Genomic DNA, 27,848 nt, shown 5'->3' on the forward strand with positions numbered 1-27,848 from the left:
CTACTGCTGTTTTCCTCATTATCTCTAATTCAGGGACATGTGAAACAGCACAAAGCTCCCTGCGAATTTCTTTCCCGCAATGCGGCAGTTTCTGTTCCTGCACTGCCAGTAGGCTTATCCATAGCATCTACTTCAGGCTGAAGAGACCACTCACAGGTCAGAAGACCATGTTGAACAAGACAAATGTCAGTATTCTCAAATGACTGGGAGAAAGGCAGTAATGCACATCTGCTATGAGAGTATCTTGCTCTTGCCAGCCTGCTGCCTTCTCTCATCCCACATGTGGAAATCAACCCCATCTGTGGTGGGATTTTGCCTCCTGAAAAAGAAACAACTCACTAGCAAGTGAGCTGGGCTGTCATCTGCAGTCACTGAGTGACACCTGCCTTCCAACCCCAAGAGCTCCTGCCCAGCTAGGATTACCCTTGTGCTTCGCGTTAAATGTGCGGGTAAATCCATTCTTGCATCTGGGCATCAGCACTCAGTACTTAAGCAGATTGAGCCTTGACTCAAGATACAGTCCAGAATGTATTTAAATATACACGTGCTCAAGACAAAGTTTCCAATATACAACATTGGATGCTAAAATGATACTGAGGCAGTTGCTCAGATAAGGCTGACAACGTACAGAGCAGCAACAAAATTCTATTCAGCACAGCTAAAATAAAAGAGGAAATGCATAGGTTTGCCTCTGCAGAAAGAGATTATCAGGGACTAACCATGTGGCTCTTCAGTTGCTCTTCAAACATTTCTATATTCATTTTGCAAGGTTGAGGTGGGTTTAATTAATGGCTACAGAAAACATTGAACTGTTAAGAGCCCGAGACTCAGAATTTCTGGTGAAAGTGCTGTTGCATTTTTAAAATTGAAATAGACCTAGAATTCTCCAGCTAATTATCTCTAACAAAACTAAATCCCCAACAAATACCAAGTGAAAACAAAACAGCTTCAGATGATCTAATGCAACCAGCTTCTAGAGTCCCACAGCCCACCCACAGTTGATACTGAGAACTAGGAGCTCCTCTGAAATGTAATAAATGTTTATGAAAGGCTGGTCCCTGCAAATGTTAAGCTGATATCGAATATAATGTCTGTGATTTATGACAGCTTTGCACAGAGAAGAGCTAAGAAATAATCGTATTTTCTTTCTTCATTCAGAGTGGCAATTGCTATATGCAGTGGAAATGTGGAGTTACATTTGCTGCAGCAGTGCATAGCTCGTGCCCTGACCCTTGATAACAGAGTGTGCAGATTTTCCCTTGTGCTTTCTGACTGCCCAGGAGACATTTCAAAGCTATTGGAGATTCTGGCTCGGGAAGAAGCAAGGTAAATCCAGTATAGTAGTAAGGAAATGTAGTCACTGCATAGCACAAAGATTATTAAAGACTTGGACGTGTTTCCAAATGTCCTCTGAAGGCAAGTCCATAAGTAACTAATTAATCAGTGTTTATTGTGTTATGTTTCAGAAAAAGTTTTTTTTCCCTTCGTTTTTGTTCCAAAGTAAAAGCAGCTTCTCAGCATTGAATAAGTATCTGACCCAGAAAGCAGTAAAAATAGCTACTGTTCAAACACTTAGAGAAATTGTTTATAATGACAAAGAATTGTTATGATCTCTATTTTATCCCTTAATTTATCCCTTATTTGATTTAGAGCTTTGGATATCAAGCAAGAACGAATGTTTGTGACGTCTGAGCTCTTCACTGTTGAGGTAAGACAATTCCATTCCCTCTAGCAATGCTGACCTCCCCTTTTTTTTTTTTTTTTTTCCTGTTTTCCTATAATCTTTATAGGACTATGTGGAATTTTGGGGAAGTCCAATAGAGTGTTCACAATGATTTTTGAGAGCAGCGTAATAGATAATTTCTTCTGTGTTACACAGCACCTTGCCTCACCAAACACTTAACAGGTATATAAATAATAGAGGACCTGTTTTACCTGTTACTGTGACACAATCAGTCCAGATGTTAACATTGCAAACCTTCATTACATGAATAGTTCTGTGACGGAAGTGATGAGCAAGCTGCAGAATCTAGAACTTGAAGAGCCAGCTGTGTAGGCTGGCTGTAATTGTTGAAGACCAAGTTGCCTTAAAGCAAGGTGGAGAAAACCCTTACTCTTAAGGAAACCTCATTTTTAACTAGGGCCATACTTTTGTACCCTATCCACAAAGAGAACAGAGTAAAGTCATTATTCCTTTGCTGAATATTTGATAGAATCATAGAATATCCCGAGTTGGAAGGGTCCCATAAGGATCATCAAGTCCAATAATGGTGAGGAGGTGTTATCACTTAATATGATCTCTTAAAAGGATCATTCATCTCATGACATCTGTCTTATTTCAACTGGTTTAGCAAAGGTGTGGTTCCACTGATTTCATGCTACTACTGTCCAGGTCTAACATGACTTAGTGAAATCACAGGTGGAAGTTTAGGTTCTCCTTCAGTTTAAATTCTCTTCCCCCATGGCTCATACTGGATTTCCATCCGGCAGAGGACTGCATCCTAATTTACTTAAGGCGATAGGAAATGACTTGTAAAGTCTTAGTATTGAAACAGAGAGGTAACTCTTAGCAAATCATACAAATAGCAAATTTGGTTAGCTTTACATTTTACAACTACTGAAGCAGATTAGATGGCCAGGAATATCTAGACAGTAATGAAGGTCAAAGCTAAGGAAAACAAATCATCCAACATCACTAGCTAACTGGATATAGAGATCTAAAGGATTACCTATTTTGTGGGAGGAAACTACAGCTTGCCTCTGTGAACCTTCCCTAGTCTTTATTAGTAATGTCTCTCAAATCCAATATGGGAAAACCTATTGCTTAAATAAATGTTTCCACCTGTAAACCTCTTTACTGCTATTTAAATCCCTTTCATTTCATGTTTTTAATAACTTAGAAGTAGTCAATGGGCAAAATCAATAAGCTACCTAGTAAGGTGAGGTACACCTTTGTTATATAATCATAGAATCATTAAGGTTGGAAAAGACCTCCAAGATTATCTGGTCCAACCATTATGAAACCAATCTAACCTTCTTAATGGGTCTTTTATTTGGACTCAGGCAACTCAGCTGAAAAAAACAAAAATTTGCACTCATCTAGTTTCTAGAGAAGTCTTCTCATCACTGAAACTACAGCATGAGCAGACAGGCAGGTACAGGAGGGCTTCTGGAATGGAGCAGCAAGGGCCTGCAAGGTCATGAGGTGCTCCAGCAGCTTGGCAGAGAAGCAGCTGTGGTGGCAGTTTTCCCTCTGACCTCAGTCCTGTTTGAAGTTATGGGGTTGTCTGGCCTCTTCCCAGCTATGGTTTTAAATAACTCAGAAGAGACCAGTGATAAAAAGAACATCCATCACACTACTTTTCCATCTGACTGCAACAAAATATGAATTCATAAGTAAAATGTTGTTTTTTTCTTTATGATAACATTACACATGGTCTCAGCGGTGCTCAGTTTCCTGGCTGGCTTTGTGTGGTGTAATACCTGCTGTTTGCGTACTGTTTATTCACCTTGGGCCAGAAGTCATTTAATTATTTTGGTCTGTTCTGGTCAATTTGAGTAATTCCCTTTAGGCCAGCTTGCATGTTGTAAAAGAACAGAGGAGAATATTTTCCACTAGAGTTCCCAGTTGCCAATGTATTCCATGCTATTGACCTGTTGAAAGGATATAGATGAGCACATAGCTGTCCAGCTACAGGAAGGATGCTATCATTCATAAAGTATTTCCTTCATGACGTTGGGCAAGTCACTATTTCCCTGGTTCAGTTCCCTGTCTGCAAAACGGAGATGTTTGGAGTGGGAAGTCTGACGATACATTTGTTCTGAGGCTCTCCAAAATAATTCAGTCATTTTGTTTAATGGCATTCCACAGCAGACTAACGTGGTACAGAATATCCTACCCCAATTTGATAAGAAAAAAAAAAAAAAAAAGAAACTCAGTCTGAGGAGGCCAAGAGTAGACCTGCTTGATTATTATCTGACTTGCGTAATGCTGTGATAACTTGTTTGTGCTAGTGTTCACCGGCCTGAATAAAAGACTGTGCCAAAAGATAAGGGCTTGAGTTGCATAAGATACTATGCTCTTTCTCAAGCATTGCATTGCACTGACCATGGGGGCTAACTGCAGCTGATCCCAAAATCATAAACAGAAGTGCTGCTGCCAGATAATTGGCAACGTGCAGTGGGAGTTTGCTGTATAATTCAGAAAATTGCCCAGTTGTTGATCTTAATAGAAACAAAAAGCCTTGTTTGTTTATAGAACTGAAACCAATATATGTAAATGAATTTATCATTTGTAACTCCGGTCATTTGCCTACAAACCAACCTATGCTTTTGCTGAGCATGGTGTATCATGAATATTAAGTTATGTGAATTGTTGGAGACTAACGTCTTAAAAGAAGGTGAATATTGTTTCTAGAATTAAAGAAATGGGATAGAAAGGTGCAATGGATGAGTCATGGATTTAAGGAATTGCACTAGCTGGTTGGCATTGGCCTTTACACTGAGCCTGGAAAGGCACTTAAGACAAAGATTTTGATTGAACGATGCTGCTCATACTTTGTCTGTTCACTAGTGCTGGCTTATAAAGGCCACCCAGTATCTTTATTGGCACACACAACCTACAGATATTGGGCATCAAGGAGTCAAGGGGCACACTGAAATAATTTTGAATATCTGGGAAAATATGATCTAAAAGGCAAAGTGCCCATAGGGAAGACTTGGAGGTAAAGGGGAGCAGAGGTATCCACTGTGTTGCTCAAGTTATGGAGCACAGAATTTTGCAAATTTCTTCCTTTTGTGAAGTTTTGAACTTTACTTTCCTTGAAATTGAATTAATTCCAATTAATGATTTTAATTTATGCATATGGTTTTAGTGTTGCACAGAGTGATAATTTTTGACCAATCTTTGCCTATATTTTTTTTCAGTCTTTGTCCCGTTCCCTCATGTTTTCTAATTATTTCTACTTTACACACAGGACAGCAATATTCAGTGAAGACTGATCTGTCTTCCATTATCTGTAAGCCTGCTATAAAAAGAAAACAAAAACAGGCTAGCTAAACCCTTAGGCTGGAATCAATCTTTAGATTACCTGCTGCAGAGAGTAGAACTCTAAATGCAGTAAGAGATCCATCTAGCTTGTTATTTTAAGTCTTGCAGCAGCTTTTAAAAATATTATTGTTATTGTTATTATTATCCAGCAAGGATGCAATCTGCTTGGAGAGAAATGCATAAAATGTACTAGATTTTTTTTTTTGATACGCAGACTAAAGGTCCTACACAAACATGGTTCTGCAGTCAGTGAGAACTCTGCTGGATCCAAAAGCCTTGGTCTACTACCGTGGGCTTATGTTTTTTCGAAATGGAGTTGAAGTCATAGTTGCCCAGTCAAATTTTGTCTAGTTATCCTGGGTTTTGTCTACAGTAAAAGAAACATCAAGGAATACGTTAAATAAGACAAATTTGCAACACTTACTTTTAGCTCATGAATAGGTTCATAACCTCCTGTAGCTAGCAGCACCTAGGTAAATGCTTATCCTAGATAAATAGAGGACTCCTTTTATACCTACACATGAATATAAGGATTACTCTGTCAGACACCCACGTAAATCATCGTTCCCAGGCGAAGTGAAGAGGAGAGAGGGGTTCTGTGAAGATGAAACTGCAGTGCAAATTGGCATAATGTGTAGAAAAGCAAGTTACCACAGTCCATGTTCTTGCCTGCCTCGTTGTTTAGATCCCTAGCTGTCATAAAGCGTAGTGTGATTATCTTTGCTCCTACTGTGAGCAAATGTTCTCTCTTCCTTTACTAGACAAGTGTAAAAGATCAGGTAAATTCCTGGAGCAGTTTGTTGTTATTACTACATTTCTAATACACTACAGCACATTACTAGCCATTATCACGTGTTGGATGCCGTACATGCACAGAACAAAAGACATTTATCCAAAATGCAAGCACTCTGGCTCCAGTCTCTCCAATTCTTTCTGGCTTCAATCATTAGCAAAAAATAAGGGCAGAGAGGAGGAGAGTTAGCACTATAAATCCCAATTTGTTTCTGTGTTTGCTCCCAGAGCAGAGCAATTGCTTGCTGCCAAACATTCCAAGCTGAACCTAGCAAGTTCAGACTGGTTCCTCGCACAACAATTGATTTGCTCAGGACAGAACAGGCAGGACTGCTTGTGGGGGAGGGGGCTTGCTGCTTTTTTTAATTACAGACTCTGTGAGAGATGAGTATGTGCTCTTAAAGATATGACTGCAAAGCTTTAGGGATTTTATATGAACTATGGAGTAGCTAATGGTATTTGGTGCTTTGGTGCCAAGATACCCTTTGGATACTTTTCCCAGTGTTTGTGTTCTCTCCTCTGCCCTCATTATTAATTCTGTCCTCCATGACAATCCTTTCCTTGAGACAAAATCCCACTTTTTCAGAGGAGAAAGAAATTTGCATCTAGCTTGTTCCAAAGAATCACAAAAAAGAATAGAACCATGTTCAGAAAAAGAGGCAAAGAATTACAGAAACAGATCAGAAATGTGTCTTATTTCATGATGCGTGTTTCAGAATTAGTTTCACAGTTAACTGAGCTCATGGCTGTTTATTGGTGGTAGTATTATATGTTCTCATTAAATAGTTCTGCTAAAGGGTTATTGTTATTTTAAGCTCATTCCAGGAAATACGAATTCTCCAAGTTCTTATTAAGACATATCCCCATAAACACATTTGAGTTGAGACAATTTTATTTTTTGTCTTGCTGCTTTCTTTGAAGGATGCAGTTCCGATAGGAATGTTACACGTGGCATCTGTTTCTAGAACTCTGTCTTGAAGTTATCACGACCGGTTCTTCTCCTGTTCTGTCGGTTGGCCTGTTAGGATAAACTCTCTGTTGTCACACTGACTTATCTTGGATCCTTTCCTTGCTAGACTGCCATGTTTCTGTGAGGTCTTTTTTCCAAGTGGCACTTCCAGCATCAATAATAATTGCAGCAGGGTCAGAGGTAACTTAAGTTAGTAGTCTAAAATTTTGAAGTGAAATTTTGTACCTTCACATTGGTGCCTCACCTGTGATAGAGCCCAGATTTTACAGTGATGGAGTAGAGATGTGAGCATGTAAAAGAGGGATGAAAGAAGAATTGAAAAAATGACATTGAAGTTATTGTCTTCAGTGGCTATGTGACAGGATTGTCAATTGTGAAGGCAAGCGAAGATTAAAAATAACTCTCAACTTTAGGTTTGCCTGGGTTTTGTTTGATGTAGCAGCAGAACAACTGTAATAGAAAACTAGAAGTGATGCAATGAGCAAACAAAAAATCTTGGAATAAAACAGTAACAAGGTGTGCGAATTGAGGAAACCAGCCAGAATACTGCAGAGATAAGGAATCGGGGGATAAGTCCGTGAGAGAGAAGAAGAGGAGAATATAAAAGCTTGAAGGATGGAGGTTCTGGAGCAAATGCTGCTCAGAAATGTGGAAACGAAGCGAGGCAAGAGTCAGAGAGAGGTGAGGTGGCAGCAGCACCAGATACATACCCCAGGGAATGGAAAAGAGAAGCTGCTAATGGATGATTTCAGGGAGGCCACCAGGAGACCAACAGCAGAAAAGTATTTGCCCAGGAGCTATCTGAGGGTCAGCCTATCTTCTTCGAACTTTGAAAACGATAAAGCAGGGAGAGTTTTAAGATCATGCAGAAGAACTGGAGGAGCCACAGACTTTCTATAATATCTTTTTTTTTTTTTTTTTTACCTACATAGATAGGGAATGTGAGGTCCAGAGTTTTTTATGTCAAGCTGATCTTTATGCTTTTACGAGCACACTTTAGGATTTAGCTGGAAATGCCTTTGTCTGAGAACGCTGCCATGCCGTCAGGAATGCTCCTAATTCTTTTCCCAGGTTACCTGCACTGTGGAGACCAGAGACAAAATGCACACAGCCCAGCTGAGGAACGCGCTCCTGGAACGCTACCCAACAGCCACGTGGACAGAGCGGTGATGAGCAAAGCACAAGGGAAGGGGCTGAGGTCCTTGGACAAGCATTTTGCAGAGCACTAATCGTGAGGCATTCAGAACAAACGTTGTTTTTCAGGGCTGAACATTAGCAAATAGTTTCAGGATATTTATTTCCTGCTCAAAATGTAGCAAACATCCTTGGGAATAAAGTTGAACTTGAAACTTTAGCTTAGCTAAGGGAAATTTCATAGTCTCTGCCAGTGTTGGAATTATCAGCTGTTTCACTGGGTTTTGACTAGTGTGTAGAATACGATGACATTCAGTAAATAAACAGGGAGAAGTCATATTTTTTATATCTGAATACAGGCCCCTCAAAGGGCTTTTGATTTTGATGCCCCTAGTTAAATTAATGCAGCTCCTGCTAGATTTTGCCATATTACTAGTATAGTCATTTTTCATTTCCAGGCCAGAAGCAGTTCATTTGCTGAATCTGCTTCATGGGATATATACATGTGTGTGGGTGAACATGGTTGCATTTGCTAAGAACTTTGCTATCATGAGGAAAAATTATGCTAATAAATGCAATTTAAAAGAATCCTTTAGCAGATAAAAGCTAATACTGTATTTTTTCCCCAAAGGAGAAATGACCCTATTTATAAAGTAAGGTTCCGGAAAATGTTGCAACAATTAAAAAGGGGGAAAAAAAAAGGTTTGCATGTGCAGAATACAAATGTAATTCTTGCTCCTGCTTTTGGAGATTCAGTGTAACAATGAGCCCATGAAACGGCTATGTTCCTTTATAAAAAGGGGTCTCTCACCCTTTTGAGTTTTCTAATTGGAGTTTCACTGATCATCTTAGTCTGCCTAAAACAAACTCGATCCATCTCACCTGACAGATTAAGTACAATGTCAAGAGTGAAATATATTTAAAGATCACAAGTTACTAAGCAAAGACAGCTCAGGGAGAAGAGGAAGCCTGAGTCTTAGGCCAGTGGCTAATGCAATTAAGAAAGAACACATTGACCTATATACCATATACCAGATGGAGACCTACTAATAAGGTAACATTGTGGGATGGCAAGAGATGTAAGAGAAATTCAAGCCCACCTATAAATGTGTGTTCAACAGTTGCTTTTCCACATGGGCAAAATTCAATTTAAGGTTTTCTGTAACAGCACCAATATAAACTATTCCATTCATTTAAATTTCACCAGATTTGACTGAAATTTTGGGTGCAGGTATTTTAATGTGAAGTCTTAATCCTGTCTCTAGAATATCAAGTTGATAATTAAGTATATAAAATAGATATTGTATGTTTAGCAGAGCTCAGCTCAAAATCCAGCAAGGTCAGAGTATCCTCACAGGCAGCGTGGGATCAAATCAATCCGGTTCCCATGAGCAGAGCTGGGTGAACTATTTTTCAGTGTCCATGAAAATGAACTTTTACTATAGCTTTTGGGGAGAAAGATGCTGCAAGCCCGTAATGACCTTCCCTTGTTGCCATATTACAACTGATAAATGGAGTTTTCTTCTTTAGTCCTCCCCTGTAGTGAAGCATGCGCTTGTTAGGACATTTCTTTTCCTAGTCCTGCAATGTGGGATTTCTGTCTCTAGAGCACAAACAAAAAGTCATGTGGAAAACTGGAGGCCCTGGGGCAGGCAAATGCTCTTTGTATCCTCTCTCAATTCTAGTCCATCTGTCGGATAGGAAGAACATCATCTAAAGAGTTACAGCAATCTAATCAGAGGGTCCCCATGGACTACAAAGAACAAACTGCATATCCAGTCTTATGCATATCTTACCTGTATCATGTCTATTATTTACAGATAACCACCTATATTTATAACCTAGCTTGTGCCTACAAGGTGGGATGATGAGGGCAGCATCCTGGCTGTCTCTGTGGTATTTCTTCTAAGAAGTAACAGGCTATTTGTTTTTTCTTATTGTGGCTCAGAAAGGAGCAGGAATGGAGAAGAGACTCTCACAAATGGTGGATAAATAAGAGAAGTTCACTGGTTTGGTATATTTTTGGAAGGATCGTGTTGGTTTGCAAATGAACGTAAAAATTTATCGATACCCCAATGGTTACTTTCTTTCCCTTCCTGCTAGCCACAGCAATGAGTACAGGACTTGGTCACCAGAATGTGCTGTAAATCAGCCTGTCAGACACAACTCCTTTTTTTCAGTCACAGGAGTTTAAGAAATTTGTATAGAAATACATGATGATGGAACACATATTGAGTACTTGTTGCCTCCCTTGAAACAGTTAATGAATCACATCATCAAAGAGCAGATTTGGGGATGTAAATATATATATATATATATATATATACACACACACACACACACACAAAAGTAAGGGTGTAATTACCCTCTCATCTCTTTTGGCAAACCTTTCAGGAAATTTTGAGAATGTCTTGGATATTTACATGAAAAGAAAGTCAGGCTTTATAACCAAAGTTCTCAGTAGTGGCCAGCAGCCTTTGGCCTCTGAATTCTTGATTTATTATCATGCATTATCCTGGATTTCATTTTTCTAGAAGCTCAGAGTATTAGGGATTTCATTTCTAATCAGAGGTAACTGCATTTACCAGGTCTTCACGTAACAGGGATTAGAGAGCTAATAGATTGAGCATCCAAAAATCAGTGTGCTCGAGATCACCATATGATCAAAAATTTGTTTTCGAAAAAAAAAAAATGAAAATGATTTGTTTAGTATGTCACATATGACATATGCAGCTGGGTTTTATTTTCATTGTATTAAGTATAAATATAAACTATAAAATATTATTAAGTGGCAAACTCCTCATATATTAAAATAATGATACCAGAAGTGATCTCCATTCTGTACTGCTTTTATGCAAGTCCAATGGCTTTAGAGGTAAGACGAAATACTTCTGGGGGGAAGGGGCATTTAAATGAATGTATATGATTGGAAAGAATACTGAAATATCTGTGCTGCTAAACTTTTTGCATTATGAAATATAATAGGATTGTGGCATTTTGAAGACATACTTATGTATTTTAAAATGTTTCATTTAAAGAAATATTTTTATAGAGTGTTCTTATGTATCTTGAAAAAACAACAACAAATGAATGATTATGTAAAAATATCTGCAAGTTGTTAAATCAGCAAAATTTAAATCTAAGCATTGTATTTATTTTAAAAATAATAAAAATGACATTATGCTGCCTCAGCAATGAAAGGTTTATCATCCTCTCATATGGTACTGGTAGCAACCTTGCATTAAAATTTCAGAGTTCATTTTTTCCCTTTCTCTGTCGTTGACATTGATGCGAAATCCACAGCTCTTGTGCAGGATAAGCTCTGGGCTGCAGGGAGGTGACCCAGCAGGCCAGGATTGTTCCTCTTGCCCTGCAGAGTAGCACAGGAGCCTGACAGACTGCTCGCCAGCATGGCTGGATAAGCATTGCTCCTTGCTGGCTTGGAAAGCATTTCTGCTTCACGTACTGGGCCAGGTGCAAATACTGCCTTGCTTGTACCCAGCGGTATTCCTGAGCAATGTGTCTGGGTACAGTCTGGTACAGAGGTATCCTGGGCTGGGCCTGTGTGGGTGAGTTAAGTCCTTATCCTATCCTATCTTAGAGATACTCATCATGAACATTGTGAACTTTGGTAAACCAGGCCTTCAATTGCAGGTTGCAGCAGATTCCACCAGGTAAAATACATATTCATGCCTCCGATGGAAGAGGCTGCTTTGACCCGGTTAATTCTGCTAGAGGTAAGCCACTTAACTTTGGGAGCAGCTGTGAATACAAGGTTTGCTAGGGCCTCAGCACAACTTCTTCCAAGGACTGATGCAAACAAAGCATATCTTCTGTTGAAAGTATCTCTTCCCACACTGATTCCTAATTTCTCATCCAGGGCCTGTTAGCTCTGCATTAACATCTAAAATGCTACCAGTACATGTTTACGTAGCATCAGGTACCGTTCATCTCCCCATACAGGTAGTGTGTCCTCACAAGTAGTGCCTTGCTATTTAGCCTACTTTGGGAAGATTTGGAAACACATGTTCTTCCCTCCCATGCCGCAATGCAGTAAGTGCAGTTGACATGCTGTATCAAACTGTTGCTAGATCCAGAGATAGGCATGTGGTTTAGTGGCCAGAAAAGGAAATCATAAGACTCTTGGGTTGGCCTTTAATTATTGCTGGTCATTTATTTGATGGCCTTGTGTTTTTCTGTCACCTTCTTTGCTGTGTGTTTAACTGTAAGCAGACTGCCACATTTAGGATATTGAACTTTGCAGAGTTTCTTCTACTCCAAACCTTTGCTTTCATGTGCTCCTAACTTTTTGCTATATCCAAATGTAGGGGGAATCCTGCTGAATGGCGTGCCTTCCTGAGCTGATGCTTTTCCCATCACTTTGATGCACTTGTGGTGGTGGTGGTGGTAAATAAAGCTGCAGCAAAAATTGTTGGCTGTGGTTGGAAAGCTTTCTGATAAAATCTGAATGTTTGAAGTAATTCAGTATTGAGCACGCATAAGATCCTTAAGACCATAGTCTCTCTCTAAAGAAAGGAAGAGCTTGGCAAGTCCTTAAGGGGCAGGGTTGAATCAACTGCACCTGAGTGCATCCACAGGAAGGATACGAGGGGTTTGTCCTGCCTCAGAGAGAGGAAGGGTGTGGCAGTAAGGGGGTTCAGCTGTGCTGGTGGTGATAGCCGAAAGTTCTTCTAAATGCAGGTACTTGTATTTGTTTGGTGGTTGTTTTTTTTTGGTGACTGTGGACTTTTCAGTCTTTCATGCCTCTGAAGCTTGTAGAGGAGAGTGTTGTTTGTTCATGTTTGTTTTCTTGTGATAAGAAGTCTAGAGGGCCTTAAGAAGGAGACTTTTGTGGTTTCTGAAGTCAGTAAGCTGGCCTCCCTGTCTGTTTTCTCAAGGGTCACTTAAGAGGTTTTTCTTCAAGAGAAGTCTGGAAGTACTCTGATAAATGAGTGCATTGGGGATACGTACAGCTGTATTCCTTATACTTCTCCCTTCCTTGTTTCCAGTCATTCAGGTACTGCAATTACATTTAATGTTGTAGGGGCCTTGCAAGGGCTGTGTGGTGTAGTAGAGTACGGAGATGGTGCTGTAGTACTGCCTCTCCTCTGAAGAGCAATAGTGAAGGAAATGCTGAGGTTCCCCCTCACCCCTTTTCTTTAAACAAACTGTTTTCTTCAATGTCTCCTTGTTTTCTTCACCTCAGGACTACAAGACCATGATAATCTCTTGATCTGTTCATGCAGGCATCAGTCTGAATAAACACTTTACTAACAAGATAAACTGAATATATAATAGGTGTATGGTAATACACCAAAAGTTTTTTATTAAGTCCTCAAATGAGCAGAGTCAATAATAATAATAAAAAAACACCACTACAAAAATCTTTTTATTTTATATATGGAGATCACTTGCTGGAAGGCAGGTGGATAAAAATGTACAAGCCTGTATTTAATAAGCAAAAAAAGCAAAGGATTTTTTAAACTGCTTATGCTAGTAAGTAGTGAAGTGAGGACCATGGCTTCAGTAATGAGTGCTCATTTACAATAGCTATGTAATCAAAAAATGTGAATGGATGTTCCCCTCTCGTTATTAAAGCATGAGGTATAAATACAGAAGAAATATATCATTTGAATTATTTCATTCATGAAAACATCACTACGTTAGTTACTTTTTCCTTTGAGAAGGTCATTTGTCTGGAAGCCTTAAAATCAGGGTTCTGGAAAGCACCTGTTAGCTCCCTGTTCCTCTAAAATCTACTGTATTTCTATTGACAGTCTGCCATTGTTGCCTCTCCTAACAGAGGGATTATACCACAGTGCCCACAAGCAGCAGGCTGTAGGACTTTTAAGACTTTAACTATAGTGGTCAAACTTACTGCAGACTACAAGAAGACCGTTTGCCCTGGTTTAATTGGGCTGTATTGCTATTCAGGAGATCAGCTGTCCAGCCCCAAGGCAAATTAAACGTGTTTAATGAACCAACACTTTGGGGATTTCCAAAGGTTGGCCTAGTTGTTTCCTATTGTGTTCACAAAAATCTAGGTCAGAATGGAAGAGTGGCAAACGAAGAAAAGAAAATGTACGGTGACTGAGTTTTTTCATTGTTCCCTTGCAAAACTAAGCAAAAGCCCTTAAGGTTTTAGAAATAGCTCTTGTAAACAAATGGGAGACACCATGCAGGTCAGATAAATACCTTATTTTGGTAAATGCCTGCCAATAACAGGCACTGTTGTCTTGAATTTTCCTGACATCTAACTTATATTATTAGCATAAAGCATATCTAGTTTTGCACATGGGCTTTCATAGCTTTTTTTTTTTCTTAAGGTTTCAATTTGAAATGTATGGTTAAGCTGCATTTATTTCTCTTTGGTACTATCAGCTGGCTGGCTGGCAGAAATATGCATCCTGAAAATATTTTATAGTGTCAGCCTAGCTTTGTTGCTGGCTTACCTTACTATTTAGCAGTGTTCTTTACCAGTGAAAGCCCTTCTGTAAGCTTCGTATGGTTTTATTTTTGGTGGGAAGCAACATTTTTGAAACTTTACAGTGAAGTACTAATGTGTATTTTCTTCTGGAAGGCTGGGTGGGTTGGGTGTAGATGTAGAAGATGGTTTGACATCCAGCCTAGACTTTGAGCTGCTGTAAGAACATAACAGCACTCTTCTGTTGCTTTCTCCTTTTGTTGTAGAGAGGGTATCTTGATTGCAGTGAAAAGAATTGCTCCAGATGATTAAGAGTAACACTTTAACAGGATAGCCTGGAGAAGTGCTTCTCCCTGGTGTAATCAGTGTTTTTTCCAAAGAGCCTGTTGCTAGCTGTAAATGTCTTACAACTTTAGTGAGTTGGTGACTTACATTGGTTCTTCTGCAGGCTTTTTCTTAGCAAATAATTTTGTGAGGTGTTATGTTTATCTTGCAGTGATGTTAGGCTCACTATAAACAAATATTCAGAAATGGGATCTCCAGATGACTTTGAATCTTGCTGTTCTGTGGGTTTCCTTCTTTTCCTCAAGGGTACTTTACGTTAAAAGCCAGTCAGAACTGTTTATCGCATACTTCTCAAATTTTTCAGTTGGTTGTCTCAAGGGTTTCAAAAACATGAAAAGTCAAGCAGTGCTGCTTCTTACAGCTCTGGGCATAAATGCATGCATGCAAAAAAAAAGAACACCACCTTAACAGGTGGGAAAATTGAACCCCTACCAAGTAAGGGTAGGGAAGAGAAAATGCTTGAAAGCGGACATGCAATGTAGTTACACTTCCAAAAAGTCTGAAAAGCAATGCCCGACAACCTCCAAAGAGCTGCTGAGGTCTGCCAAGTTAATAAATAAAAATGGAGAGCCTTCAAAAATACCTGCTGATGCAATTGTCTTGTTAATAAACTGTTTTAGCCTGATAATAGCTTGTAACTAAGGGCAGTTATCGGTTAACCACCTTTCTTCTTTTATTGCTTCCTTGTGTGGCATTGAGAAAGCTTTTACCCTTGCCTCTTTAAAAGGAAAACCTTCTGGTTGAGTCTAGCAGCCAGCTACTAAATTCTCCAATTTACCTACAGCCATCCAGAACCCACCTGAAAGCTGTGATGGTTGGCATCACGAGTGGTGTCCCAGCAGACTGGTGTTGGGAGGGGAAAATAGCATAGTCCTTCTATAGCTTTACTGATGGAAAGTGAATAGTGGGAAACAAAAACATACAAATGGCTTGGTAAGGACTAGAGAAGCGATCAAGACTTTTTTCTTAGCCTCAATGTTACTGTGTGTCTCTTTCTCTGTACAGGAACATTATCATGATAATATTTAACCAAAGCTCTTATGCCTTCCCATTCTTAAAAGCTCATTAAGCATTCACTTAGAATTCATCTTCATACACCCAGTAATTATACCTCTGCATGTTTTAGTACCACAGAGATTTTTTATTTTTTTGGCAGAGAGAAAATGCATCAATACCTCATCCAAACAGCAATTCTAGACTTCTGTGGGATTTGCTTTGGAAAACATACAGCCAGCTAATGCTGTGTGCTGCAAGGATAAATACTGATATTAGTGTAAAGATGTTGCCTAGATAGGTGAAATATATTTGGTATAGACATTTATTTCCAGCTATTTATTATTTATTATTCCAGCCATTTATTTCCATCAACTAAAAAAAAAAAAAAACCAATCTCTTCCCATTTTTTAAACTTTATTCAAGGATCACAGAATAAGAGGAAAGATTAGATGGTAAAACAAACATAGCTCAGGTTCTTGACATTCCTGTCAATTTCTAACCACTAAACAGAACTTTCTACTCTAAAAACTATTAGTGTTATCCATGGGCCACTGGCCAAAAAAAGGAAAGAAAGAAAAAACCACCAATTTTAAACCCATCAGTTCTCCCTGCTCTTAGTAGCAGCTGAAAAGCAAAGACTTCATGTACCTGTACTTAATAAGACTTGTCTATCAGAAGTTTTACAGTATAGTCTGTATGTACTGGACATGGTATAATATATTTACTTGTTACTGCTTTTCTTTAGAGCAAAACCCACCTTTTCTTGTCCTTTTTTTTTTCCTACAGCATCACAGATTGTGTGGTAAAACTTCTCCTCACATCATAGTTATTATTATAAATAATTACTTCTAAAAGTGTTAAGACAGGCGAATTCTGGTTAAAATATCGAGAAGTATAAAACAGACAATATAATAAAAGGGCTCACTACCCATACGGAAAGTACTCTGAGGGATGCTTAAGATGGTCTCTCAACCAAGATTTCAGTGCATGAGCATCTGGTGAACAGTGGTGGGTGTTTTCATTCAGCAATCTAGAAAATTTTCAACTAGATTTTCAGATGTTAATTGTTTGTGCTTTTTCTTGGATAATACATTAGTTCTCAAAAAAGCTACAGGATTCTCTTTACGCTCTATAGAGAGAGCAGAGTATACACCAGGGAGACTACACTCTATACTACAGTAACCCAAAGATTAAAATCTTCATTCAAAAGATGAGGTCATGCTGCAAGTTGAAGGCACATGTATTAAACCAAGTTAAAGTGCTTTATGTATCCCTGCTCATCACTGTACCTCAACCTGAACTGAGACTTGGTATTTTTGATGTGCCTGCAGCAATAAAGTGGTCTGTCCTTTGCGGAACAGAGACTAAGATCTAACAAAAAAGAAGCTAGTAAAAGGTCCTGTGGAGAAAACAGAGGAAAACTTGAATCCGACCACAAAACAGGTGCTAGTTGCCTTGTGGCTGCAAATAACTGTTCCTGTTATAGAAGAACTTCCTCTCCATGAAAAGGTTGTTTATCAACCACTGCTACCAGCTGTCAGGGATTTTTCTTATCAACGATGATCAGAGTATGCAATCGATGCCAAACATTGCAAAGGAGCAACCTCTGGCTTCTTGTACAATAAAGTGGATTAAACTTTGGCAGTGTCATGACTGAAGGGCTGAATTTCTGCTGAACTATCCACAGGGCCCTGTGAAATATAATTTAAGTTTCTTCTTTAGTAAGAGGAGAGTTACTTTCGTAGAAGGGCATCACATCACATAGCAGGAACATAAATTAGCTAATTACAGGTTATTTTCTGAAAAATGAGGATGAAGAATGTCAGAGGAGACGTCTTTCACAGTCTTCTAGAAGTGCTTCTTGGCTGTAGGTTTGTAAGACACCAGAAGACCAAAAGAAGCATACCCGAATAGAAGTGTCTGAACGAACCAATGAAACTGAACTGCTGGGTCAGTGATGCCTTTAGATCTGTAACGTTAACAAAACCATAAAATGTATCAAAAAGCTTAATCTTGCAGACTATACTTTAATACTTATGAAGGTCAGATATCCTTGATATGTCAGAATTGATTAGAACATTTGATCTTAGATTACTATCACTACTGAGAGTTACTTCTTGAAAGATAGTACTAACTGAACACACTAGTACTTGAGATTTTAGTGGATTTTAAGCTGTCTATAGAACAAATGTTTTTATAGATATCATGCATACAATTTCCTCAGTAATACACGATCTGCAATTTCTGCCTATGCTATGTGAAATGACTTGTTCTATAAGACAAGTTTACACACTTCAAAGAATCAAGAAAATAGACAAGCTTAATACTAATCTGCCTTTGCTCTTTACCAAAAATCCATATATACCTTCTTGGTGAAGGTAGTCTGGGTAGTAGCAGGACAAAGTGGCCTGACAATTGTTTAGATATCACTACGCAATGCAGGATGGCAGAGCACTGTTGCCTGAATTTGTGGCTAGAAAAAGGTACAGGAAGATCAAGAGACCTGACTTGATTTGTCAAGTAAATTAGCACCTGATTTTTTCCTCTATGTTACACAAAAAGGTCTAGTAATGCTATAAAGAACATCTGTAAGCTGACTTACTCGAGTAAATGCATTAAGAGTTTGAAGCAACAGTTACAGTACCTCAAACTACCCATACTGTCACACTTTTTATCCCTTAAAAATTGGATCACGTTGACCTTCCTGAAGACAACTGTCCTTCTCAACCAACCATGTGATGCTTTATCCCCACACCCTATCATTGTTGGGAAATATTCCTGGCTTTACAGAGAATAGAAGTATAAACATGATAGTCAACAGAACAACTGATTTCACATTTCCAGTAAATTATGTTGAGCGTAAGTGTACACATTAATGAAGGGAGCTCCCTCTACTGATCTCTTCTAGAACAGTTCAGCTGTTAATTGTGTCTACACTGACCAAATTAATGTGTAGCAAGTATTGATTAACACATTTCTTCATACTTATTCTTAAGTTTTCTTACCAGCTGTGGAAAAAGAAAAACTGTTTTTATAATCCCAGCTGCAGTGTTTTCAAATAAGTGCAGAAATATAAAAACTAGGTCTTAACAATTGTACCTGCTTATATAAGGCAAGCTTACTTGAAAAGACGATATGCAGAAATACAGGCCAGAAGCCAAAGGGAAGTACCACTACTGATTAACAAATATATACCTACCTGCTCTCTAGTTCTTCCTCATGCCTCCCTTTGTGATGTTCATAAGCAGACATCACAATGTTTTACTTCAGTAAAATGTATATAGTGTTTGTGACTACTTAGTAATCTAAGTCAATGTGCAGGGAAACCCATGCTCTTTTTCTTCTGGTCTTTAACACTGCTCTGCAAAAACTTCATTACTTAACTTGATTACAATACACCCATTTGGTATGGTCAATGGTATGAAGTGTCTTAATGCTTAAAATCACCTTAAGCCCATATATCTAAAATGCATCTGCAGAATTTAACTTAAAGCTATAGAACTGATATTTGGCGTTTAGTAAATAGTTGATTATTAACTCCTATTTTGTTGAATGTTTTATGCCTTGAGAACCACCTCGGATAGCTTAAATGGAATAAAATCCCTCTGCTTCCATGAGATGTTACCTGAGAAGCTTGTGACAAACAGGGCATTAATTAAATCAAGTAGAAAAACATCTAGTGTTCACAATGGCAAACTGACTTGCCAGCTACTCTGTGTAGAGACAAGAATCAAAAAGAAATACTAGCATGAAAAGTAGTAACTGCATTCTTCTGAATTATTACAAACGTTAAGTCAAATGAATACAAGGATGATGTGTGTGGACTGCATGCCCTTTCCAAACAATTTGTTCTCCTAATGTAAGACTTAGTTGGCATTGCTTTTCGAGTCTGATTGGTCAATGTTTTCCTCCACTTGCATATATGATCAGATCTTGTGTAGTCCCAAACAGAAGTATCCAATTGTATTTTCACAATACAGATGGAATTTATTTAGGCTGCTAATTAACAGTCTCAAAATTTTGTTAACATCTGACTGAATTAAGACACCTATTTATTTTTACCCACTGCTTTCTAAAGTGCTATGTTACCCAGCATCTGAACTAATAATGAAGAATAAGAAACTATGTTTGCCTGTTATATAAAGAATGATTCTCAAATAAATACAAAGAATAGTGAGTTCAGAGGCAGGCAGACAAGCTTTGGCAGACCTTGCTGCTAACAGTTCTGCAAGTTGCCGCCCCCCATTTTTGCTACCCAGTACAGCAGTAACCTCTTATGGAGGACAGCAAACTATCACTGCAGTAAGAATTTTATCAGCATCCTCAGAAATAATATTGCTGCTTGTGACCACCAAAATCAGTCTGTAACTCATGTCACTTGTATCAGAAATCCTTTCCAGAGCATTTAAGGTAAGGGAGAAGACCAACTTACTGGCATAACTTAACACCGTACAAGGCTTCTACTAGATGAATCAGCCAGGATACATAGAACCTGATAAAAAGAAAACACATTTTATTTTGTTGAAAATTAGGTGGAAGACTAATGTATCCAAAATCCGTTATGCAAGGAATATCAATCTGAACGCAGAATTGAGTCTGCATTTTAAGCTAGAAAGTGAGGTGTTTATTATCTCAGGGGGAAAAGAAGTATACTCTTAAAACTAGCTAAAGTCTACTGAGAAAGTTAAACTGAAAGTTGCAGAATATACCTGAACCTCCCATTTCAAGGATCCACTGTATGTTTCCAAAACTTTCAGCACTTAAGTTTTGCACACTTAACTAAGATTGACTTAAGCGCTTGGCTTAACCAATCTGTTTACTTTTAAAAGTTATTTTAGTGAAGTGTTATGGAAGCTTTTACAGGTATAGCTCTACGAAAAGAATTGTGTGTATAGATTCAGAACACATAACATGACAATCAAACTTGATCTGTAATTTTCTGTATAGAAGCTTTTTTAAAAAGCTATGCAGGATATTCAGTTAGGATCAGTTCAATACTTATGCAAAAGCAATGATGAAGGCTATCATCTACGTGATGCATGGTAAAATAAACAAGCCAGTCTGAGGATTCCCTTTACAGGAATTCTGCAAGCAAGAGAGCTGGCTACAGGGAAGTGTATTCCAGCTCTTGTTGAAGAAGGTAAGAAAACATGTTTTGTAACCCATCAAAGTTCAGCACTATGCAGTTGCTTCAGCAGACTATTTCTCACGTGGACAGGATAAGTTAGTAGTAGGACAGAAAATGTCTCCAAAAGCAGTATCTTCCTCCTTTCCCTTTTCACTGTAACAACACCGATACCAAACTGCAAGCTGAGTTTTTAAGCTTTCAGCCAGGTCTTAGCCTCTCTCATCTTCTACATGCTTAGCACCCCCTTCCCGAGCTGTAATGAGCTCGCCGGCAGACCTCTTTACATGTAATTAACAGCCGGGTTACAGGAAAGCTTGTTAACGCAGACTAAGCACGGAAGTCAGAGACAGCAAGTGAGATACAAAAAAATCACGGAGCCAGATGTAACTTACGCGTAGCACACCCATGTGTGGTAGTGTTCTGCGATATGGTGAAGGAAGCTGCCAAATAGTCCCAAATAGCTATAAGGTATGGTTGAGGGTGAAAGCGTTACCCACTTGAAAAAGAAAAAAAGAAAGGCAGGTTAGCTCCCTGAAACTGCCCCTTTCACGTTGGAATTAGCCTCCTTGTTCCCCTCGGCCCGCCCCGCTCCCTCGCCGCGGCGCCCGCCTTACGCCCAGCACGATCATGCCGAAGGCGATGGCGATCATCCAGAGGAGCCGGGAGCGCTGGAAGTGGCAGCTGCCGTCCTGCAGCCGCTCCGCGCCCGTCGCCGCCGCCATCCCGTCGTCCTGCGCCCGGCCACGGGGCGCCGCCGCCGCTAAGGCGCTGCTCGGGGGGGGCGGGGCCGGGCGGGGCGGGGCCGTCACCGCGCCCGGCCCCCCGCACGTAATGGCGGCCTGGACGCGCCTCAGGCCGGGTCCGAGCAGCGGGCGCCTCCCGGCGGCGCTCCCCGGGACCGCGGCTGAGGGGGCGGCGGGAGGGCGGCCGCCCGCCGCTCCTCCCTGAAGGGCTCGGCCCTTCTGAGCTGAGCGCAGTCACAGCGTGCTTCTCGGGGGCGTTTTGTCTTCGAGATGCCAAAGCACAGCGATCCCGCTGCCTTCAGTGACTGTTAGTCCTTCTCGCTGTTTCTTAAGTGCTGTTAGGATGCACCTAGCGACTGGCACTGGGGGAGCCTTTTCTCAGGGTCTAGCTGCAAAGCTTTATCATGTTTTGGCAAAGTGTTTGGATATGCCTTAATACCTAGACACTTTTGTGGTTTCAATGCCGAAAGATTTGTCAGTAATTAATTACATTTATTTGCAAGTATAATCTGAATTGGAAGCTACAGTTGCCAAATGGTACTGTGTGAAGTATCAAAACATGCTGGACTAATTTACATTGTTAAGGTTATAAGAAATAAAAATATTTATTCATGCTTTACTTCACCAACCTTAACTTCTGAGAATTCTACAGTTTTGTTGTTCATTCTTCTGATCAGTGTCACAAAGTGACTGAATTAAGGTCTGGCAGCTCCCCACAGCACACTACACACCAAAATGTCACCAAGGCCTAGCACAGGCAGCCAGCTCAGTCAGCTCTGGCCAGGCCGCATTTAGATTTATATAGTTTGAAATACATATCTCTGTGTGACAGGATTCAAACAACTTCGTGTTCTTTCTAAGGCCTTTCCTGTGCTAGGGGACAGGGATAGTGGTGGCTAACAATCAGCACAGCTGCCATCACGGTGACAGGGCTCTGTAGGCATTTGAGGATGGACTAATCTGGCTTTACCCCACTCCAGGCTACGCAGATTGCTCATTGAGCCTATTTTTATACTAGCCAAAGCCATAGAAAACTGAAGGAAAGCATAATCTTAAAAACAAGTTAGAAAGAAAAAAATGTGTGCCCCCTCATATTTGCATGCATACATTTTTCTTTCATTTGCCCCACTTGATTTAGATTCAAACTTAGGCTGGTAATTAAAGCCACAAGTATTCTTGAAGAATCTAAGACCAAAATAGATGTTTGCTATGAGATCAACAGGTATGGCAACTAACAGTGCCCTAACATGAAAATTATGGCTGTATGATCCTCTTAGAGATCTCAAAGACAAATATGGTAGTTTAAAAGAAAGAAATAAATTAATTAAAAAAAAGGGGGTGGAGGAGAAAAAGGCGAAGAAAAGGCTTTTTCACTGAAAGTGTGTCTGTAGGGTCCTGAGGTCTTCACAGTGACTATGTATGTAAACTGAGACGGGTTAGTCCTGCTGAAAACAATAAAATGGACCACTGCATTGTAATCCCTGAAACATACCTGTCTCGTTTCATACATTGTTTATAGCACTATATCACTCTAGTAGATTTTCAAATAATAAAGTTCTTGTTGTATCTAATACTGTAGAAAACTCGTTCCCCCTTCAGTTTAGAAACATTTGCTATCTCTAACTTAGAGATATTGACTATCTCACTTTCATCGGGAAGTACAAAGGGTATTTGCCAGGTAGTCTGCCTCTTTTGTTTTGTGTTCTTGGTAGATGCCGGAGACTAGATAGAGACATGTTAGCTCTTCTGTGGCTTTTAAAATTCTTAAAAAAAAAAAAAAAAAAAAAAAAAAGAGAGAGAGAAAAAAAAGGTGGTGGTGGTTACTCTAATCCCGACTAACCTTTATTGCGTGAGTCATCCTACTGGAGTCAGTGATGTGACTGTGTAAACAGCAACTTTTTGGATAAAGAATGACTAAGGGATTGGGATCTTTTTAGGAAATTACTTGGGAACAAACTGCAGCCAACTTTAAAGTGGATTTGTGGCTGGTTTAAAAGAGATGAGATAGTCAGTGAAAGTTACCAAAGGAGATGGAATTATCAATAAAATATTTTTAAATCAGGGTTAAATAACATAATGCTGTAATGAATCTACTGCAAGAAATGTCTGATTGCTAATTTAACTAGTTAACATATAACTTTGTTCCATCATTTTTTATTTTAAATTGAAAATTAATTAAATTTAAGTTAAAAAAAATTTCATTTTCTCTTTGAGATTTAAAATTGGACAAGCTAAGGAAGTGTATGGTCTTTAAAGCCTTACAGTTTTGCAGCTAATGGTCAAGACTTTTAGCAGATTCGTGTACTTCAAGGAGTGATGAGAAGTACATAAGAGGAAGCAGTGGGGTACAATAATTCTGACTTGGAAGTAAATAAACCTTCACACATCTCTTTGATCTATTGCTCTCATAGGTAAATGGGTTCCATGGGTGCTTGATAAAACTAGTTCTCTTCTATCATGTTGTGAATATAATCGGGAGCATAATGTAATTCTTGGAAATTGCCGTCTATAAAGGCCCCAGCTACATCTTTAGTCTTTGCAAAGATTAAGAACTAAGTATTACCTTTAAGCTATAAAGGTAGTAATTTCTCATGGATTTTACTACAGATTCAGTTCGTGCATTTTAGAAATCAATTTATGTCAAGTTTTGTGTGCCTATCCTAACACCGTGCTTTTTCTTATTAAAAAGGAACAGACCTCTATATTGTAATGCGCTGCAGCCAACGCTCCAGCATTAATAAGCTCTTCTAAATAGCAAAAACTCACCAGTTTGAAGTCCAGGTTGCAAACAGAGCTTCAGTTTTCATTGCAGGCGTGCATTTTACAGATCTGTAGTTGGCTTTACTGTTATCTGTTGGAAGTCAGTAACTTTAGTCCTACTAAGATATTATGCACGCATTTCTGATGGATTTCTTTCATGTGTGACATAGCTTTAAAAAGTGAAATACTAACAAGTGACATCCATTTGAAATCTCAGTTTATAAAGTTTGGATTTGTGCTACAAGTGTTTGATGGGTTTCTTTTAGGTTGGATTTACGCAATGGGTATTTGGTAGGGTTTTTAACAGGTATGTGAACAAAAAGGTATTTTATGCCATTTGGGAAGACTGTTTAATAATACTGAACCTACCTTACTAGGATAAATTAAACGTGACCAGGCAGCTTTGTTCATATTAGTTATGTTGGAAAAACCTGAGTAGTTCAAACTGTTCTAAAACTGTGTTACATGGAGATAAGGGGGCCATGACTGCATACTGGCATCGGGCAGCATTATGCTCTGAGTGGCTGAACAGGCTGAAGGAGCAAGTCTCCAACAAGCCGTCAGCATTTGGATGCCTTGTTCTGTCTCTTAACCACTTGATGACAGTGTTTGGGTCTTTTAATACGTAGTATTTGGTATCTGGTATCGCTTCTGGTTTCTTTCAGAGAGAATTCCTAACTTTTTATTTCTGCTTTCTACTTTGAAAGCCACAGCCTTAGGTTGCCAAGTTTTTCACGTGCATGGTAGTAAGCACAGGCATGCAGTGTTGGGAAAAGGGAAGGTTTCCAATTAGTGCTCTACTCTTGAGGGTCTGTTGGGACCAGCTAATGCATTTTTAATGTATTTCTCAGTTAACGAAAATGTCACGTCAATAGACACAGTTTTCTAGCTCTGGGTAGTATTTTTGTTTGTTTGTTTTTGTTTTTCCCTATGGGTCTGAAATAGGAATCTTGTGAGGGAAAACTGGCTGCAGTACAAAAAAGCCAGCACAGATCTGGCAAAGAAATGGAGTCCCTAGCAGATGGGTGGGAAGCGCACCTCAGTACAAGCACATGGGCGGGGATACTATTTGGGAGATGAGGAGCAGGACTGACAAGGGAGTTTAGACCGATAGGTCTTTGAACAGGGAGGAGAGGACTCCAGACAACTTGTCTCCAGTCCCAGCAAACTAGCCTTGAGGCCACATTCACTCGTCTTTAGGTGACTAGTTACCGTAATCAAGCTTGGCAGGCTATGATGTTGGGATTTGTAGTATTTCTATAGTATCACATGGGTGTGTTTGTATTGCGCCAACACACACACACACACACACACACACACACACAAAAGATGTAGTCCCTGTCCTAAACATCTGCAGTTCAGAGGTCTGACCCTCCGAGGTGCTAAGAGTCCCCGGGTGGATCTGGTGCTGCTCAGTCCTAGGGCATCTGCAGACAGGAGGCTGGCAGAGCCTCTCTCACAAAGGGGAGGGAGACTGGGAAGGAGACAGTAAGGAGTACGAGGGACAGGATTACAATAAGGTAATGCAGACTGTGAACATGACCCTATTGGGCTTAAAATACTGCTGCACTTAAAAAAAAAATGGTACTTATCTCAGGGGTTTGGGCAAGTGCGGGCCTGCCAGACCAAACTGCACTTGGGAATGCTCCAAGTACAGATATTGGTAGGATATTTTGTACAGAGTTTTCTGATGTTTCTTGAAGCAAGATTTTAGTGAATGCCTTTGCAACTGCACAGGTCACTGCACAGCTTTTCTACTCAGAGTTCAAAGGGGTGTGAGAATTGTGATCTAATGCATTAGGCTTCATACACATGGGAATCCAGCTTGGCTTGGTTTCTGCTTGGCTCTGCTGATTTGCCCTTCCCTGTGGTCATCCTAACTCTGTGCAGGCTCAGGCTCTGCCTGCCCTAACTGCAAGTCACTCTTTTGCATGGCTGTGTGAGATGGGCCTGGCCCGCAGAAGAGATTTCCTTCAACCAAAGCAGGAGACACTGTATTTTGTGGGAATGGGAGCACTAATCACTGCCTTCCCAGCAAATCCTGCATACATCTCCCGTGATTTTTCTTCCGTGGATCACAAGAAAAATTAACAGTGTTGGGCACCACTGGACTACTATTTAATACAGGGCACAAAGTCTGCAGTTTTACCTGGGGTCTTATTTCCTTTAAAAGTTATGGCAGTCTTCTCTTTGAAAGAAGTGACAACTTCTTTCAGGATTGTCACAGGACTCCAAAACGCAACCGTAGGGAGCATAATGACGGTACAACTAAGGAACAATTTTCAGATCCAGACTACAGATGATCATTACTACTCAGAAATGAAATCTCGGAGTTTGGTCAGTAGTTCTGTGAGAATGCCAGCTCAGTGATGGTCAAAAAAAATAAAATAATGTTAGGAGTTGTTAGGAATGCAGTGAAGAAGAAAATCATTGAAAACATGATAATACTTGAAACACCATGATTATATACATCTTAGATGTTGGAAGTCATTCAAGTCTTCCTGTCTCAGGAAAAATACAGTACCACTGGAAAACGTTCTCACAGGGGAACATGAATGACCAAAGGCATGGGGCATAGGGTGAATAATTGTGGATCAGCTACAGTGAGTGGGATTCTTCAGTCTAGAAATGAGGTTGCTGAAGGGAGTAAGTGATGGGGTTTGATGAAATAGCAGGCAGCATGAACCAATGGAACCAGCATGGGGCTTTCCAAGTTCTTGTGTGGGAGGCAGCCAGCACCAAATTATTCTAGCAGGCAACACATTGAGAACAAATAGAAGTAAGCGTTATTTCATAGATCACGTAGATAAGCTGTAGAAGTCTTAGTGAGAGGATGCTACAGATGCTAAAATTTTACATAGATTCAAAAAAAGACTGTTTCAATTCACAAAATAGAAGCACATTGTGTTTTCTGTGTTCTTAGAAACTAATCCACCTTAGGAAGTCCCTGAGTTGCAAATGACAGCGAGTACTAGGTAAACGTGTTGTTACATAGCTGACTGACCTGGCTATAGGTACCCACGATCCCTAGACGGGAATCCTTTTTTGGCTGTTTCTGGAGAGTTAAGTGTCAGGTTAGACATACATCTGGTCTTAGTGAGTATGGCCCTTTTTGAATGGCTACCCCAGATTTCAAGTAACTGCAGTCCACGCTATGAACTTTTAAGGGTTATGTGCAAGAAAAACCGAAGTCTAAGATTATTCACAAATTACATGAAGCTGGCCTAATGCTTTTTTCGCCTTGAAATCTGTCAATTTTAACGGGTACTGCAGCAGACCAAGACCGCTTTGCCTTAACCGTTCATGTTGTTCTCAGCAATATTGTTTTCCTTCACTATAGCTGTTAGAAACAACATTCGTTTCAGGCAGGAAGAGAGGTTAGAACAATGCTCTGTGACAAGAAACGCGTTTGCTGTAGGGAAAGGCTCAGTGGTCTGGTGACAGCACTCTCAACAGCTGGTTCTGGACTGGGCAATGAATGCTCTTGCAAAGGAAGGATTATCCTA

General features: G+C 39.7%; 2 protein-coding genes across 2 annotated transcripts in view; one reads left to right on the plus strand and one right to left on the minus strand.

Moving 5' to 3' along the window:
* Positions 1–12,175, plus strand: part of LOC121073226 (putative threonine dehydratase) — a 32,720-nt gene extending 20,545 nt beyond the window's left edge. The window contains exons 10-12 of the mRNA XM_040563996.1: positions 1,159–1,326; positions 1,651–1,708; positions 7,884–12,175. Of these exons, the coding sequence (XP_040419930.1) occupies positions 1,159–1,326; positions 1,651–1,708; positions 7,884–7,982 (325 nt within the window). The 3' untranslated portion in view covers positions 7,983–12,175. The remainder of the gene's footprint in view (positions 1–1,158; positions 1,327–1,650; positions 1,709–7,883) is intronic.
* A 3,936-nt stretch (positions 12,176–16,111) lies between these two features.
* TMEM254 (transmembrane protein 254) lies at positions 16,112–21,619 on the minus strand. Its single transcript, XM_040564600.1, has 4 exons — positions 21,454–21,619; positions 21,232–21,335; positions 20,144–20,203; positions 16,112–17,680 (listed from the first exon to the last, which is right to left on the minus strand). Exons 1-4 carry the CDS (start codon positions 21,559–21,561, stop codon positions 17,560–17,562), a joined length of 393 nt encoding a protein of 130 aa, XP_040420534.1. The 5' UTR covers positions 21,562–21,619; the 3' UTR covers positions 16,112–17,559.
* Between the last annotated feature and the right edge of the window lie 6,229 nt (positions 21,620–27,848).

This window comes from Cygnus olor, chromosome 7 (genome assembly GCF_009769625.2).
Source record: "Cygnus olor isolate bCygOlo1 chromosome 7, bCygOlo1.pri.v2, whole genome shotgun sequence".
Taxonomy (NCBI): domain Eukaryota; kingdom Metazoa; phylum Chordata; class Aves; order Anseriformes; family Anatidae; genus Cygnus; species Cygnus olor.

Bases quoted from the DNA above. Each gene is read 5' to 3' on its own strand.
- TMEM254 (XM_040564600.1), bottom strand. From the start codon at position 21,561: ATGGCGGCGGCGACGGGCGCGGAGCGGCTGCAGGACGGCAGCTGCCAC. The intron at 21,336-21,453 runs GTAAGGCGGGCG...TTCTTTTTCAAG, and splicing joins TCGGCATGATCGTGCTGGGC to TGGGTAACGCTTTCACCCTC. The intron at 17,681-20,143 runs GTAAGTTGGTCT...TTAACGTTACAG, and splicing joins TACGGTGTTAAGTTATGCCA to ATCTAAAGGCATCACTGACC.